Source organism: Apostichopus japonicus, chromosome 21 (genome assembly GCF_037975245.1).
Source record: "Apostichopus japonicus isolate 1M-3 chromosome 21, ASM3797524v1, whole genome shotgun sequence".
NCBI classification, from domain to species: domain Eukaryota; kingdom Metazoa; phylum Echinodermata; class Holothuroidea; order Aspidochirotida; family Stichopodidae; genus Apostichopus; species Apostichopus japonicus.
In genome coordinates this window covers 9,463,789-9,481,602 of record NC_092581.1, presented here as the reverse complement: position 1 = coordinate 9,481,602, position 17,814 = coordinate 9,463,789, and the positions used below count along the sequence as shown (strand labels likewise).

General features: G+C 37.2%; 2 protein-coding genes across 3 annotated transcripts; both read left to right on the top strand.

Annotated features, from left to right (window-relative positions):
• Positions 1–7,438, top strand: LOC139962532 (uncharacterized). 2 transcript variants are annotated; one of them, XM_071962606.1, is made up of 6 exons: positions 9–302; positions 3,674–3,930; positions 4,216–4,275; positions 5,586–5,669; positions 5,879–6,004; positions 6,508–7,438. In XM_071962606.1, exons 2-6 carry the CDS (start codon positions 3,703–3,705, stop codon positions 6,655–6,657), a joined length of 648 nt encoding a protein of 215 aa, XP_071818707.1. In that variant the 5' UTR covers positions 9–302; positions 3,674–3,702; the 3' UTR covers positions 6,658–7,438. The 2 variants fall into 2 exon arrangements, with proteins under 2 accessions (XP_071818708.1, XP_071818707.1); XM_071962607.1 differs by lacking the exon at positions 3,674–3,930 and having other exon boundaries at positions 1–302.
• A 7,230-nt stretch (positions 7,439–14,668) lies between these two features.
• On the top strand, positions 14,669–17,759 carry LOC139963108 (uncharacterized). Its single transcript, XM_071963627.1, has 3 exons — positions 14,669–15,013; positions 16,395–16,616; positions 16,987–17,759. Exons 1-3 carry the CDS (start codon positions 14,697–14,699, stop codon positions 17,141–17,143), a joined length of 696 nt encoding a protein of 231 aa, XP_071819728.1. The 5' UTR covers positions 14,669–14,696; the 3' UTR covers positions 17,144–17,759.
• Positions 17,760–17,814: the final 55 nt, after the last annotated feature.

Here is a 17,814-nt window from a genome sequence, read left to right as displayed (position 1 = left end):
CCAATGTGCATTGAAGGTTATGCCTACTTTATCGTACGGTCGTGTATGTATAGTCTGGTAGAAGGCTACAGCCTCTTTCATTGGAAGCAGCCAACCAAATTATTCTTTCTTACGCGATCTTTCATATAGGTTATATTTAGACGGGTTTATTCACTTCTTTTATTCACTGTTTGAAACTTCAAACGGATTATAGCAGTTATTGCCTGGGTTACGTTATATCATGCATTTAAGGTCAAACTCATTGGACGCTGATGCAATTGCCACTAGTCGTATGGGAAGCCGATATCCTGCGGACAGTTGTGGTACGTAGTGTTTTAAGCGTAAATTATATGTTGTTCATTTAATTTAATGAAAAGGAAAAGGAAACAAAATATTAAATATTGTTCACTTCGAAAAGTATTTTCACACTCAGAAATCCAAATATATACAGATAGACAAACATCATGAAATACAAAATGATATAGTCAAGGCCAACGCCGGGGGTAACTCACCACGTCATACTGTGAACTTAGAAATGCAACAGCAGTTTAAACTGTTACAAAACTCACAATCTTAACGAAACCACATACCGCTGACAATGAATGCGAATTCCCGAGCTTTACAAATTGACATGTGTGCAGAAGATCACTGGTCTTAGGTTACTCAACTGCACCTGCCTATATAGTGTTATTTAATGTAAACCTTTTGAAATGTATTACATATCTGCCATACCATATTCAATACAATTATTTCTTAGATACGACTTGGCCTGCTTCTAAAAGTGGTACATTTGTGTAATTTCAAAGCAACAGTATTGCACTGTGTACAATCGTATCGAGTACGTAATATGCTCTTAAGTGATAGTAATACAGAGCCAGTTATATGCATTCCCACCAGTAGAATCACTGTGCATGGCTGAGTAGTTCTGACTAAGGTCTGTGACCCCGGTTTGATTCATACCTTTGCCTGATGAGGCAATGTGGAACTTTTTGATGTGTAGATCTACATAATTTATTATATATCTTTCATATTACATGGGACACATTAATGTGTAAGATTTAGTTTCTAAACACCAAATATCGTTTTTGGATGTACTGGTTAAGTTGGATATGAATGCGTTAACCACGTCGGTTTATCATAAGCTTACTGATATTCATATATATTTACATTTAAATAGCTAATAACCAAGTTTTTAAAGAGATATTAACCTGACATTTTCTGAGCAGAAAATTCCGTTTTGCAGTACACTCTTGTCGACAGAAGCAACACGAATGCTTGAAAACATTTTCAACTACCTTAAAAATCGAATGAAATGTCACCCATATGGCATTGGTCATTTTGTTTCAATTCCTACAGTTTCCGCTTGTTTCATGACGTGAGCGAGTCACGTATCGCATTTCAATACATTGAAACCTTCTGAGCATAACATTTCCTACCAGCCCGACGTTCACGATAACTAAGGCAATATCTAGTCAAATTTTTCTTCTGAAACGCTTTCCGGACTCGAGAATTTTTGAAAAAAAGAGAACATGGATGCATTTGGATTTGACTGCTAGCAATTCGAGCCTGAATACAAAGTGCACGAACTGCGACAACGGGATTAGAGCCTTCTAAACATACTCTGTACTCGCTAGTACAGCAAACACTAGTAACAGTTCTGCAACGGAAGGGCAAGTCTGGTCCTTTTTTGCCTATTGTACGTTATCATGTTTCTGGAAACCTATTCCCAACAGTAACATAATATCGTTTTACCTTTGCGCCATCCTTCCCAACCAAATGCTTACCGGCATTTTGTACCAACTTCCGAACAATCACTGAGAGCAAGTGAACAATTCATACGCAGAGAGGGGAATTGTATAACTTACGATGTGGCTCGCTGGCGTCAATTTTTTAGCGTCCTCGTTACATAATGGCCGCCAACACGGTATGCGTGAAAACATAATTAGACAATTCCTGGAAATTCGGGGAAAGGTAGTTTTGACTAGTTATATCACAGAGGGGGACGGAATATAAGTCTCTACTATGAGGACACTTCAAAACAACAGGGTTTATTTCTCATTTAAGAATTCTTAGCCACATATCACATTTCAACACATTGAAACCTGAGCATAACAATTCCTACGCGCCGTTCACGGTAACTAAGGCAATATCTAGTCAAATGTTTCTTCTGAAATGCTTCCCGGACTCGGGTAGTTTTGAAAAGTGAGAACATGAATGTATTTGGACCTGACTGCTAGATATTTGAGCCTGAAAACACAGTGCAGGAAATGAGAGCTTTCTAAACAGACACTGGCAGTTACTCGTTAATACTGCAGACGCTAGTAGCAGTTCTACGACGGAGGGGCTAGCCTGGTGCTTTTGTACCTTTTGTACATACTATCGTCTATGGAAAACTTTTCCCGTTAGGTACAACATAATATCGTTTTCCCTTCCCTACTCCGTCCGTCCCTCTCCTGTTTGCACAACCAAATGCTTGGCACTCCGGAATTTAGTACCAACTTCCGAACAATCTCCGCGAGAAGTGTACAATTCATATGTAGAGAGGGGAATTGTTTAACTATACGATGTCGCTCGCAGACGTAATTTTCTAAGCGTCCTCGTTACATATTGGCCGCCATGACGGTATGTGTGAAAGTGTAATTAGAAAATTCCTGGAAATTCGGGGGAAAGTTGTTTTGACTAGTTATTTCACAGAGGGTGTAAGAATTTTAGTCTCTACTATGAGGACACTTCAAAACGGTGTATTTCTCCTTTAAGAATTCTTAGTTTACAGCCAACGCTTTAGACTGAAACGGATTTGCTCCAACCCTCGAGGTTATGAACATCAGGTATCTATCTTAAATGGACATTTCATGAACGTCGTTTTGCCGACAAATTGAACCGTGATGACTTTCATTAGTCCAAAAGTCATAACACAAGCATTCCTAGATCGTCAATGAGGGCGCTCTCATTGACAGTTATAGAAGTCCTAAAATACCACATTCTCACTAGTAGAATTACTGTGACTTAGTGTAACAGACTTAGTTCTGTGACTCGAACGGTCCGGGGTACAAGTCTTTTCTTCGCCTGATAAGCTCCAAAAGAACGAAAGTGGCCGTGTAGTGGGATTTTTCTTGTGATGATCTTTAACCAATATTGGGGAATAAAAAAAATAAAGAAGAAAGAGAATGACTCAACATAGATCGGCGATCAAAACAAACAATATTAACCACCCTGTTGAAAATCACCTCTATCTCCCAAATCATTCGATTGAAATATTGTCGCTATAGGCCAAAACGATTCTCGGACAGATAAATATGGAAAATAAACATAAAACTTCTGGGAACAAAATCTTAAAACTACGGCACCATTCGGAAACGACCTGCCCCGTCCCAATCAATCAATCAATATATATATATATATATATATATATATATATATATATATATATATATATATATATATATATATATATATATATATATATATATATATATATATATATATATATATATATATATATATATATATATATATATACAAAAAAGTGGAAACGATAGCCACAACTTTGAAGTCTCTGGTAGTGTTGCGTTTAGCTTTAAAACAGTCATTTTCTATTTTTGAAACTCGTAATTCGTCAAGCACGAATCGAAGCTATCTTCGACAGACTCGACACCTGAGCCGTTTCATTTTTACACTGCTAAACTCTCTATAGAAAAAAGCGGTTGCAACGAATAAGGGGAAATGGCCCAAGCAGCTAATCAACAAATTGCGCCTGGGAATCAGCAGCCTATCATCAATGTACAACAGCAAATCCTCCAAAATGATGATAACAATGGCATACAATTGTCTCGGGCAGCCATGGGCATTGTCAGCATTTTGTGTGGCATCATTCTAATAGTCTATCCGCTTACTACACCAGACCCGTGTCAAGCTTACAACTTTGAATGTTGGGGGATCGTAAATGCTGTAGTAAGTATTGTTCATAGCAATATGGTACATATAAATGGATAAATGTTTATATAAATATATATATAATAAATATATATATACATATTTATATATATATATAAATATGTAAAATCGTCCTCAATTGATCGCTTATACCCATTAAGCAAATCATATAGCTGAGTAACGTTGATATTGGTGGTAAAAACTGTCATTAACAGAGCCCTTGCTACGTTTGACTATCAAGCAGGGTTGCAAATGCAAGAAACAATACATTTGTTTTCTTTAAACTTTTTCTCTACCATATAGATTGCCATTGTCGCTGGAAGTGTCGGCGTTCTTAGCGGCAAGACAAATAACAAATATGTGGTAAGAGAGATCGCTTTGAAAGGGACATTTAGATCAAACGTTTGAATATGAGTTCATATGAGAATCATGCAACTCGTCTTCACAGTAAGCTCGTATGGTCTCCTGATATAAATGTGTGATTGGGGCATAAACAGAGTTGGGTCAGATACCACAAAGAACGCACTTAAGATAAGGTTCTCGCGTAGAAAAGTACTTTCATCGTGGATTTCAACCTATTGTCAGTGGGGTATGAAAAGGGGGTGAGGGCTGGCCATTGGTTGGTTGAGGAAAATGGTTTAGTTGGGTGGGGTGGCGGGGTCGAGTTTTACATTAATTCGGGAAGAATGATACCACCCATCTTGGTGTGCACTATAGTAGTTCCTTGTCTGTAGAGCTAATCCAAACATGCCTCCTAGTGGAGCCATTTTTGAAGTCTTAACTTGTCATTTCTTCTTCTGGTGGAGTTTCCCCACACCACTTCTCCATTGATGAGTACAAACAATATACTTGTAGGCTCATTTCGCTCTGATAACGAAAAATGACAACACTTGAACTGATTGTCCGTTTCTCTTTTGACTTTAATTTTTCGTTCACTGTGAGACAAATACAAATATGAACTATCAAACGCTATCAAAATAGAATGTAGAAAATATTCATACAATACTACAACAGTGAAACGATTGCACTAATGCGTTAACAATACAAAGAATACGGTTTGTAGAAATACGAATGCAGCTACCAATTGCAGCCTTTACATTTACTCTATATTGCCCTCTGCAATTATATCTGTTACTAATCGAGATTCTTACATAGTTACAAAATACATATGATCTCCACCCAAATAAATAAAACATATTTACCAGTCGTTGCATCCTCCGGTCTCCAGTGCGAAACTGACACTCTGTAAGTTATATGTTACTCTATACTCCATACTTTGATGTGCATGACTACGTCTGACCCGTCGCCTCATAGTATAACCTTTTGACATTAGTCTATACCGGACAGCGTGCAACAATAGTGTAAATAGTGTTTTAGCCAATTAAATAGTTATAGTTCCAGCAAACCCATCAAGAGTTCAGAACAAGACGGTGATGGAGTTTTCAACTAAAAGTGGTATAGTGCTCCTCACCGGAACATCCTTTTATAGTGGCATTTCTCAAAAGTTAACATCGCATAGATATACAACCCGGGCTGACAGCATTGTACATGGTAGTTTTTAACCGTCTACAACATATCATATCATTTTTTGCCTTTATTTACCCTTTAAATTGCACACTTTATGTCAACTTTGCACTGCAACGTTTTGAGTTTTCATTATTTCTTTCTTACAGATTATAGGCTTCCGAATCCTTGCCTGGATTGCGATAATTACGAGTGTAGTCTTATGTGCTCTTCACGTGGGATTTGCAGCTGCGGTAAGGAAAGTCAGGGAGCATGAAAATTGTTCCTACAAATTGCGAAATTGGTATCATAATGTGATGATTTTGTGTTTGTACAGTACTGCGATAATCATAAGTACTTTGATGGCATGATAGTTACTTTCGGTTTTAAATTCAACTAAGGATACTGCAAACTTTATTTAACTAAAATAAACATACTAGCTTTCCATTTGTTTCTCATTTAGTATTCAGATACCGGTTTATTCGTACTTGCTGGAATACTGGCGTGTGAATGTTTTGCCTGCATAATCGGGTCAAGTCTAACGTGCAGAGAAATGACTAAAGATTGTGTGAAGAAACCCGATCGAGTGGTAAGTGAACGACTCAATCTCTCTCTCAGGCTTAGACACTAACATTCTATTCTGGTTCTTCTATTCTGGTTCATGTCCATATTTAAATCATCGCGGCATCGCTTCACCTTGTTGAACCTTAACCATATTATGTTTGAACTAAGCTGCTTTATATTAGACTTGTAACTTTACTTTAACAGAAACAAATACTTGTGAGTTGACATGACTGGAGAAACATTGACTTAACTTGCGAGAAAATCAAACGACTTGTCACTTGATAGAATGAAAAAGATGACTGGTGACAAGACATACAGTGACTTGGTTAAAAAACTGCATTTTACATACATTCTCAAGGTCAGATAATAAATGAAAAGATATAAGAAATGGAGAAGTGAGAATAGTTCCTGCCCTACCCTTTGTGGAGTCCAGTGAAGAAGAACGTATTTCTTTAGATACCACTGTGCATGTCTTGATCGTAATGTACATTTCATAACGAATTTCTTCTCATTTTTATTGATAATTAGGATGTAAACCGACCTGATGTGGTGCCACCTGCAAATGAAGAGGTTGTAAATCCGGCCAACCGACCACCCACCAAAGCACAGACCAAAGCACCAAAGCACCGACCACCCACCAAAGCAATCCCTTTGCCTGACATGTTCTTCACTGCTTAACCATTTAGTTGAAACTTACGAGAAGTTTCATACTTCAATCAATTTACATTTTCTACTAAGACATTTATCAAAAACGTACACAAAATGGAACAAAGTATTATGTTATGGGCTACTTCATTTACTTTCATTTTATTGTTTTTTGTTTGTTTTGACATTGAAGATTGAAAACTAATATTGTTTAAAGTTTATTTTGAATCTACCTATTATTGCGAGCTTAGCAAATGGAGCCCTTTAATGCAAATTATCCGTTACAAAAAACATCGTAATATCTTGTACTATTATTACTAAATATACGTTCATTCGAAAGAAAAAAGTCTCATGAGTAAGAATATAATGTAGTATATTTTTACTCTATATGATATCTGTATATACTAAGAGTTTCCGTAAATACTATGCTTGATACAGCAGCCGCTGCATTGAAATCGACGCTAATGAAATAATATTGTCAAAATCTTGTTTTCAGTTAACAATGAGACTTTAGATTTCATGATTATATAAAGTATTAGGGTGTATATATTAAATGTATGTGCGCTACTTATACCATAATTAAATATTTTTATACTAAAATGGAGATTAGCAGTCTCGTTGACTCGAATTAACGACTCGAACTCGAATCATTTTTTTACTTGTGACTTGGTAAATGACCTGTGACTTGACTTGATTATATATTACTTGAACGAACTTACACGAACCCTGACTTGCAGATAAAATGACTTGTGACTTGACTTGAAATTGCTTGGCTTCTTGACATTGATAGAGTAGTTGTAGCTATTCAAAGAAATTTAAAAGCACACTCTCAGCTAGGAAATTTTTAGAGGGCGGGCCAATTTCATATGTTTCGATGGTTCACCGTTAATCACGTGACGCCGTATTGTAATATACTGCCAGTGTACAGTGTACCCTGTATGTAAATATACGTAATATATAGCACAGTTTCATGCAGTGGTAGCATAACACACGTAACGTGTATATTGCGGCCGGGTCGCCGCGCTGTTGAGGTGGAAGGCACAGGTTGCTTTATTGTGGGTCCCGATGCCAATAGCAGTGAGCGACAAAACGGACATGAAATGAAAAGTGTACTTGAGCTGATGCTACGTACGTGGACTGGGTCTCCAAAAACGATCTACTGGAACAGAGATCGGGGATCGACAAAATGACCAATGCTACCTTCGCGGACCATTTACTGGTATGGCAGATCATACGAGAAGGTAGGCAACAAATTATGCTAACGACTAACGTTAGATATTTACTATTTAGGCTACTGTATACTGTTTTCCGGCCGAAGTGTTTGGTCTACCGTAGGCTTCCTTGTTATATTGTTCAATAGATCATGCTAGCTAGGCCTACTACGAGTACTACAAACTAAGGCAACTAATACACCGAGAGACATAGGCTAGTACAGTAGTAGTATAGTCAGTTTTGCGAAGTTTGGAACACTGCGAAGTTCGGACACCCCTAAGAAATACGCGATTTCACGATGAGACAACCTATAGCAAGAGCCAATTGCACGAAAAACTACGAAGCTACAGTTATTTTCTCTCCAAAATGACCCAACCATATCAAGTATAGTTTCAGGTGATTTATACCATGAGATATAGTTTTGGGGTGTTTTGAGGCTTAGGTGTCCGAACTCCGCAGTGTCCATGCTACTGCAGTGTAGGCTGCTGTATAAACTGTAGCCTAGCCTAGGCCGAACATTTCATGAAGTGTTATTTATGCTTTTCTACTTATATTCGCCTACTAAGCATGATCAGTATGGAAGTGTGCGGTATCATGTGTTTGGTTTATGATTCGGTAGCTTTGCAAATATGAATAGGACTTAGCCTACATTAGTGTAATATGGATTTGGTAGGGAGATCTCCCCACAAGAAAATTAAACTTGAAAGAAATGCAACTTCTCATGAGCGGAGCAATAGCAAAAGTAGGACTACTGTAGCCTAGCTCCAGGCCCAGATTTATAAAATTATGCACCATGGAGGGCCTACCTCAATTTGGTGGTTATTCGTGTCAAGAGCATTTTTGATATGGGCATATTTATTTTGTAACTGTAAGTCTAGTATGCAATGAGATACGTGAGGGACAGGGGCCTATACGCAATAAAGTAACTGTTTTCATTTCCTACTCTACTTTACCAACACAATTATAAAGTTCCTAGCATCAAATAAATTAGTCTGACAACTTGAAAATTTACTGCATATTTGCATGCATGGTCATTCTCAGTTATAGACTACTAATTCGTGTAGCCATTTCAGTTTTGTCTTTTTTTTTTGTCTGAGAATGGGTTTTTAAGTTGTGAAATAACCTTGAATCTGCTGAGGAACTCCAAGATGAATTAAGTTACTAAGGCATTGGGTTCTTTTACTTTTTGGTTTCGATGATAATCGTAACCTTTGCAATCATGCGTGTGTGTATGGGTGTGTGTATGGGTGTGTGTGTGTGTGTGCGTGCGTTTGTGACGCCCAGCTTGTAAACACGATATCTCAAGAAGGGAAGCTTGGACAGTTCTCATATTTGGTACATAGGAGTATCTTATTGAGTACAAGAAGCCTATTGTTTTTGGTGTAGGTCAAAGGTCACTTGGGGTCACCAGGGGTCAAATAGTGAAAAGCTTGTAAACATGATATCTCAAGAAGCAAAGCTTGGATTGATTTCATTTCTGGTATGTAGGTTGACCACATTAAGTACAAAAAGCCTATCGTTTTTGGTGGATATCGAAGGTCATTTAGGGTCACCAGGGGTCAACTTGTAAAAACCTTTTCATAATATACGGTATCTCCCATCGTCCAGCCGATAAGTATATGACATGGCGATTCGCCTCATAAGAATAGGAGAGCCTACTGACAATTGAAAATGATCTTACGGGCATCCGTAGATTTGAATCTGAACTCGCGACAATATCCCCATTGACTTAAGTGTGTCGCTAGAAGTCCTGAATTGCTATGTACATATCTACATACATGTACAGTGTCTTCCAAGGCTTGCTTGCAGACCATAGATATATAAAAGTGCTAGAGCTACTTCAACACTTGTGACTCATCCGTATGGATATTTTGCTAAAGAGTTGATGTGATTTCGATGGAATAGTGCACTTGAATGGCGAAGCATGCCTTCTCTAGAAAATATTTGTAGATCATTGGTAGTTCTGGTTGGATGTAAGTTGCACAGGTACCACGAATTTCAAAACATTTCTTGGCCAGCTGCCAAGGAGAAACTAGGTCAAGCACCTGTGAACTTGAGATTTGCTTTCACTCCATGGAGTTGGCTGTAACAATGTTGGCCTAGTTTTTCTCAATAATTTGTGAAACTACCATTGACAGGGTGTGACAAGGTTGATATTTTGGGACTAGTTGTGAATGGGGTAAGGGATTGTTTCAAAACATAACTGTCATGTGATCCAATGTCAACAAAGGTCAATCAGGGGTCAAAACTAGTATTTTTGCAATAACTTGAGAACCAAATGTCCATTAAGGTTGGGACTTAAGCTATTGTAATACAATAGTAGACCTGAATTTGGGTGACCTTTGACCTCAGGTTGACCTCCAGTGACCTGTATAAGCTTCTTTCAAGTTGATTCTTTGAAGTCTTGTGGGCATATTCCAATCTAAATTGTCCATAAGTGGACTCCTCTGCAACCTTAATGTGCGAAGTTATTAGAGATTTGGTTTGGTTTGTAATACTTGGTGTGCGGATTCATAACATTGAGTACAAGAACCCTATTGTTTTTGATGGAGGTGTGTATAACCACGTACAGACTGACCTGTGTTAGCATGCCATAGTGTTATTGTAACAGCTAGTTCTGGTTATACTAACAAGCAGAAGTCTAGTGCATTGAAGTCATCGAAACCTCAATGCATTTTGCATTCTGGTTTAAGTCTAATATGCATCGGCTAGGATATTTACTTTGCTTCACTTGTTTGTCAATCCGCATAGCCACTTTAGCTGTGGATGATTCTCCACTTGCAAAGAAAAAATGTGTGCATTAATGTAAACTCTTTCTATCCCAAATTAGAGTATGCCTGTAATATTCCCAACTTGTATAGTAACTTAAAAAAACGGTAGCGGCGTGGTAACTGTAGTGTAAAGTGATAACTGATATAACTAAGTTTTCCAAATTAATTCAAAACTCAAGCCTTCTCAGAAAGAAGCTACACTAGCTCTACAGGCTCCTTTGTTGAATTAGTGAAGGATAGTAAATATTGTTCACATATTTATGCATTCATAACATGATAGTTTGCTATCATCGTTGTTTAATCATAAAATCAAGGACAACATAAACAAATCAATGTCACCAATAATTGTGAATGCCACCATTTTATGTTCGACAAAATTTATCACATTTAATTTAAAGGATACACCATGCATGGCACATTGACGGACACTGAAGCACATATTGTAGTTGTAATAACGCACCAAATATGCGCTTCATCGGACATGACGCACCATTCCGGGGGTCGTTGAGTCCGTCTTACAATAATTGATCATTTCATCATGATATAGAAATTAAAGACATTTGCCAAATATAACAACATCATAGGCTTCATAGCTCTACACATAATCTGATCATGCAGTTCTAAAAATTATACAAAATGAAAATAATACTTCTGATTTGTGAGAGAACTAGAATGGTCGCCCATTATATACCATATCATGTTTCTATAGTATCTTTTAAACACTTCATTGTTTAGGGCACACCTGTAGAATATTCCGTAATTTTTAGTCTTGGAAATAAGCAAAGCCTAGTTATATTTTTGAAAGCAATTATGCATCCCTGAACATGATGAAATTTGGTGACATATTAGTGTATGAGCAAGCCTACAGGGACATTGCCATTGTAACATCAAACGTTATGACATTTAGTGTATGTAAGGTATTAGTAGATGAGTTATAATACTGCAGGTGTATACTACTAACATAGAAATAAGAAATATAATAGAAATTGTTGCACATCACTAGTTTAGGTTTGCACTACATTAGTAAATGAACCATTCTTGGATACTTGCAGAGTTGACACTGTAAATCATAAAGCAGATGTGATGAATTTATGCTGGCAAAAGCAAAGCTCTGTATTAACTAGTGTAATTACTGTTCTGTGTTTGCGAAATTGATTTGAATTATTGACTATTTAGTGAAGGGCAAAATGTGGTATTCAGTAATTTATGTTGGAAGTTATATAATTCACTATATCAGGGATTTGCTCACACTGGGCAGCTATGCCCAGCAGTTCTGAATGGTGCCCCGCACAAACAGTATATATTTAACCTTTTTCGCCCAGCACTTTTTGATGATTATTTAATAAGTTTTACCATAACCAAAATCTGGGAGAATATATGGCACAGAATAGGAATATAGCACCACACAAGCATACTTCATGTGCAAAATTTGTCCATTTGGGGGGGGGGGGTACCCCACCCATGAAATCCCTCTCCCAGGGTGTGGAGCACACTACCGCCCGATCTGCCTGGCACTCAAATATTAATGAGCACTTCCCTGCTATGTGTACAGTATGCTTTCTGATATATTATTAACTTTGCACATCCCGGTATTATTTCTCTTTTTCAGTTGAAGGTGTGTGCCCAATTAAGAAACTTGAGAGGTTGGTATCCAAACTGATCAACCAGAAAAGATAACACCAGTTCTTCAACGAAAGGCTATGCCCAACAGAGGCTGATGCAGCAATGCACTCCAGCAGCTATACCCCAGTGGAGACTGGTAATTTTTTGATGTACATACTGTCACCATTCCATGCTGTAAATAAGTCTACATTTTAAGTAGGTCTGCAGTCTACTACTGTAGGACTGTATATGACTAACCAGATTTAGGACATTGGACACATTTATTCATTTATTGTATTATGTTATATATTAATGACATAGACATGTAGTGCTAAATATGGTGCTAATACAGCCACTGGAGGTCTATAAATGTGAGGGACCCAAAAATGTTCAAACCCCACAAGTTAATGATAACAGTACCTGTAGTATTTTTCCGTATCTCTGAAAAATAAAGACATTTACCAATCTTGTAGAATGTGCTACCTACCTGTCTGAAGCAGTTTGTGTTCAAACATTGCACATTTATTCTTTTCTCTTTATGTTTTCTTTTTATGTTTCATGATGATGTGGCATCATTTGTACATACATTACAGTACTAGCACTGCTTAAAGATAGTTACTCTTAACTGCCTTTACTGTAGTTGTCATCTGATCAGGTTGTCATGTGCATATAGTTTCATATCAGCAAAGACATTGACATTTTTGGCAAATTTTTAGTGTGAGGTATATTTCTAGTTTAACATGTTAGGGGCATCATTAAGGGGTCTACTTTCACCCAGATTTGAACAATAATTTTTAGTTATTACAATGAGTGCAAGTTACAATCTCAGTGAATAAACAAACATAACATTTATGCTGGCTCCAACCCAGTTACCTTGTCTATGAGCCTGAATGTCTCTTTTGCAATTAAAATCAAATAAATCATATCTTGGAAAATCATTTGAACAGGTATATCTTTGTGACACTTTTGTCCTCACACAATGCCATAAATATGTCTTTTTTTTCATTTTCATTTCACATTACAGATGTACAGAACATCCTTTAGAGGAACAGTACAGCACAGCATAGCGTTATGGCATGATGAATGTTTTGCAAGCAGATATAAGGGTTGGAACTGGAAGTATTTGTGTTGGATTGTTTCATTAATAAATGTGTGCTTCTCTACTTTACGTAAGATGATTGTCATATTTCTTGTTCTCCAGTGAAAGCTATGGATTTGCATAGTGAACATTGTTAACATGGATACGGACAATTTGGAATTAGCTGATGTCAAAGCAGTTTCTCAGCTTATTTAAATACCATACATCAAGGACACAAGAGTGGACAATGGGAGTAACAAGTATCCAGAATGTAGATATCACAAGGCTTCAAGACAATTGAACAAACTGTACCATAACAGACAACAACAAACATGGTGTCTCAGTAAAATGAAGTTACTAAGCTAGTGCAATGTATCATAAGAATTTATCTTCTCCATGGTGTCAAACATTGATTGTTGCATTCAGTGTGTTATGTATCCTGCTCCTTTCTGTAGTATTTAGCATTGATTTGCATGTTCATTCATAGTTTAAGTAAACTACATAATTGATGTCATCAAAGTTACAACTGTGTCATATTAAATAAGTAAATGATTGAATATTGGTTTCACTACATACTTGATCGTACACTATTTGGCTTTCCATGATAGCAATATCTGATCTTTTTAATTACTGTAGCTTGTTCAGTCATACCAGTAGTTCTAATGTGACATTGATCTTGGGTTATTTATTGTTGGTACAGAATAACTTGTCTTTATTTTGTATTGTGTGAGATCAATTTAACATAACATATATTGTGATGTCATAGAGTGTTGAAGAGGTACTCTAACATGCAGCTAGTAGTGATAAAACAGTTCATTCAGTGCTCTCATGATAATCCCAGTCGGGCCCAGTGGCAGATGGAGATAGTGGCAGATGGAGATGTTTGAAATGCAGGGGACATTATAGGGTCTTTTGAAGTTTTGGCAAAGTTCTTTTGCATGTAAAGCTGCTATACTTATCATGGAGAAGTTCCACAATGGAGGCATGGCGTCTCCTAGCCCTATTTGGGTATATGTTCTTGCATTCCGTATTTAGAACACTGCCCTACTATTGTTTGTATTGCTTATTCTAAAGTTAGGTAAGTCAGTATTGTAACATGTTTTTATTTTTAACACATTGATTGCATCTTTACAGTTCTTACATTGAGTTCAACTACAATAACCATGAGCAGGAAAAACTTACCACTATCTCACTTGCATTTCTTAAAGGACATGTGACACGGAAAACGAAACTCTACTGAACTCTTTTTAACGTATACCAATTATCCCAAATCGACTTCGATGGTTTTCGACAGAAAAATCCTTCAGATTCAAAATTGGTGAAATATAACCGCTCATATCAGGCCATCGAATGCCAGCTAATTTCGTATTCATTTTTGACGACGTACGGTATTGTAGCGCAGAACGTCGATGAAGTTGTCACTTCTGCGCAGTATATTTTACTGGACGAATTCACGCTATTACCAGATATCTTTACCGAAAACAAACATGACAGTGCCATATTTTCCTCTCAGTATCGAAGTAGAGAGCTCAGATACTGACGAAAGTAGCGAGAATGATGGTGAGAATATCGCCGATCAACAATATTTACCTGGCGGCGGAGATATCCAGCCTTACATGTACGAGCCAGAAACGGATGATTCCGGTGACGAGAACGATGGCGAGGGCCGTGCTGGAGGAGGAGATGTACAAGGCGATGAAGGTAATCGCCAAAGGAATTTGGACTGGTACGTACTCAAATAATGAAGGAAACGTGAGTTAGTCGAACATTCCCCCCATTCACCAGTAAATATTTGGGAAATTAAGTGTCCTTTATCACAGTGTCAATATCATTGTTTGCCTTCTGATAAGATTATACTTAGTAATCGAACGCCGCCCGAATGCTTCATCATATCGACCCTAAGCGCGATGCCTATTTAGGCCAGTGTACGTTGTAGTTGTACATACTTGTTGTAGAAAGCGATTAACAAAGTTTTCGTAGGCATGTAGCCTAGGCTAATTTGGACTCAATCGAAGGTTGCTCACTCAATCGTGTAAGTGATCAAGCAGGAATTAGGCAAGCCTGTGGCTGCCAAGGCCTAACATAGTTATGCCTAACGTTAGTTTAGCTGGCTTAGGTCAGTAACAATATGAATTATATTCTATGACCAAGGCCTACATCAGTGGCTTAGGGTACTGTGATTCAGTCACTTAAAGGTCTGTTCACTCTGTGGTTAATTGGTAAATAGATAAATGAAGGAAATTATTGTTGTCCCTGTTTGTTTGCCCATCAAATTTACTCATGATAATGAAACTGTATCTGTATGCAACATTGAGGGTGAACAGAACCTAGGCTTGAATCCATCACAGTACTATAGTGCAGTACAATAACTCTTGCTCTAAGAAAAAGTCTGTGCCTTATTTTGAAAGGACATTATTTTGTTATTCATCAGATCATCTCAACAAGTTATTTTCAGTTTTTAATGCATGTCTTGAAAGGCACAAGTTGTTGGAATGATATCGGAATGAGTATTTGTTGATGGTCAAGCCAATATGAGCCTGCTTATTCCATTAACGTAGATTTTGTACGATTAACTCATGGTTCCAATCGACGACCATGGTACTAATAATCACTAATCAGACCACTCTTTTATTTTCTCCTGGTCATCAGAGTGTGGCTTCAATTAGCTGACCAAGCGAATACATAGGGTCTGTTCTTCCTGTTAATCTAATCTTGGGGTAGTGTCTTATAGAAATAAACAAGGATGATTTGGGCAGTAAAACTTTCAGTAATATTGAACAGTGCATTCTGTCAGTTACTGGCGATTTTTTTTTTTAATCAAAGATTTCTTACATTCTGAAATTTGGTGGGTTGCACTTGGGCTTTGTTGCAGTGGTTCATGAAATACAGGATAGACAGCTAGGGCCCTGTTGAAGTTTCTAACTGCCTCAGCATTGTCGTTCACTAATTTATTACTCTATACACAGTGGTCTTTCTTGTGGTTTACTACTACTACTTCAATCTTCTTTCACATTATTACTCTATATTATATCACTAATTTATTACTCTATATACAGTGGTCTTTCTTGTGGTTTACTACTACTACTTCAATCTTCTTTCACATAAAGGTGTACTTGTGGTCATTGTGCCATAATGACAACTGCGAGGGAATGCAGATGCTGCACTGAAATTGATCAGGTGAAAGTTGTTATGGAAGAAGAAGGTGCAGGATGCATCACAACACATCCTGGATTTCATGCTGTCTGTCTTGACAGGTGGGGATTGAGGACAGCATATTTTGCTTACCGCCAACAGTATGGAGAAAATGCAAGAGAGAGCAGTTTACACGAGTAAGATTTATGAAAAACTTGCATTGCTTACACGAATTGCCATAGAAATTTAATGTTATTATAATTTTAGAAGCCTTTAACTACACGGCACCAGTTTTATGCTGAAATGTACAATAAATAAAATGGAATGGGCAGCACTTGTCATTATTGATCATTGAAGAGAGGTACAACTCATGGACTTTAATTCATCTGGGTGGCCAGCATTCAATGTCATGCTTAAAGTGTTCCACCATTTGGCACTTAAACATTGTAACTAGCATTAGATAACAATCCAAACAGAACTACTGTATGTTTTCAATACACAGCTTGCAAGTATTGGTACTGAACAAGCTTTTTCTCTCTCTTCTTTTCCTTTCATTTGTATCTGTAGGAAGTATCGACACGTGGCGTATCGACAACTAGTGAGGTTTTGTTGGCAGTTTTTGGGAAAAGATGTCAGGGTGATCCTCCCAGCATGTGCCGTATTAAAAATTAGAGACACTTTTCCATCAGACAACTATGAAGGTTTTAGATTGCCTCGACTGTAAATTTGCATGTACTAAATAAACATAACGGTAAATCAAGAGAAGGTGTGTCTCTTCTATTAATGAAAATCTTCATTGGTCATCTACTTTAAAGTGATGATTTTGTATGGTTTTCTAACATTAAAGAAAGCAAGAAAAAAAATCAGTGACAGAAGAAAGTATGAACTTGGAAGTTGTGATTGTTTACAAATATTTATAACTATTTTTAATTTCACAAAACATTGAGGAATAAATGAGTGCTTAATGTGGCAGTGTGTGAATATGCATGTGCTTGTGTGAAGCCTCGACTTTCAATTACTTCAAGAAGTTGAAGAAGTTCTCAAGAAGTAGCTGTAACTTAAAACAAGGAAAAATTAGAGCTAAAGAAAGACTTACATAACATAACAACTATAAGATTAAAAAATACTTCAAATATTCATTTGACATAAAAACAGACTTAAATGAGGGGTCAGGGTGAGGAGAATGGGGGAGAGGATATGTCCCCTAATGAACAAGGAGGGTGGCCCATACATTATCACTGCAATGTTCAGGCTAGATGAAAACATTTTGCCCCCATAATAAATTTCACTTCATATAAAAAAATGTGTAACAAACTTCACGTGGGTCCCATACAGTATGTACCATTGGCAAGCGATACTACTGATTAACTTAAATATAATTTGTAGAAGCAGCAT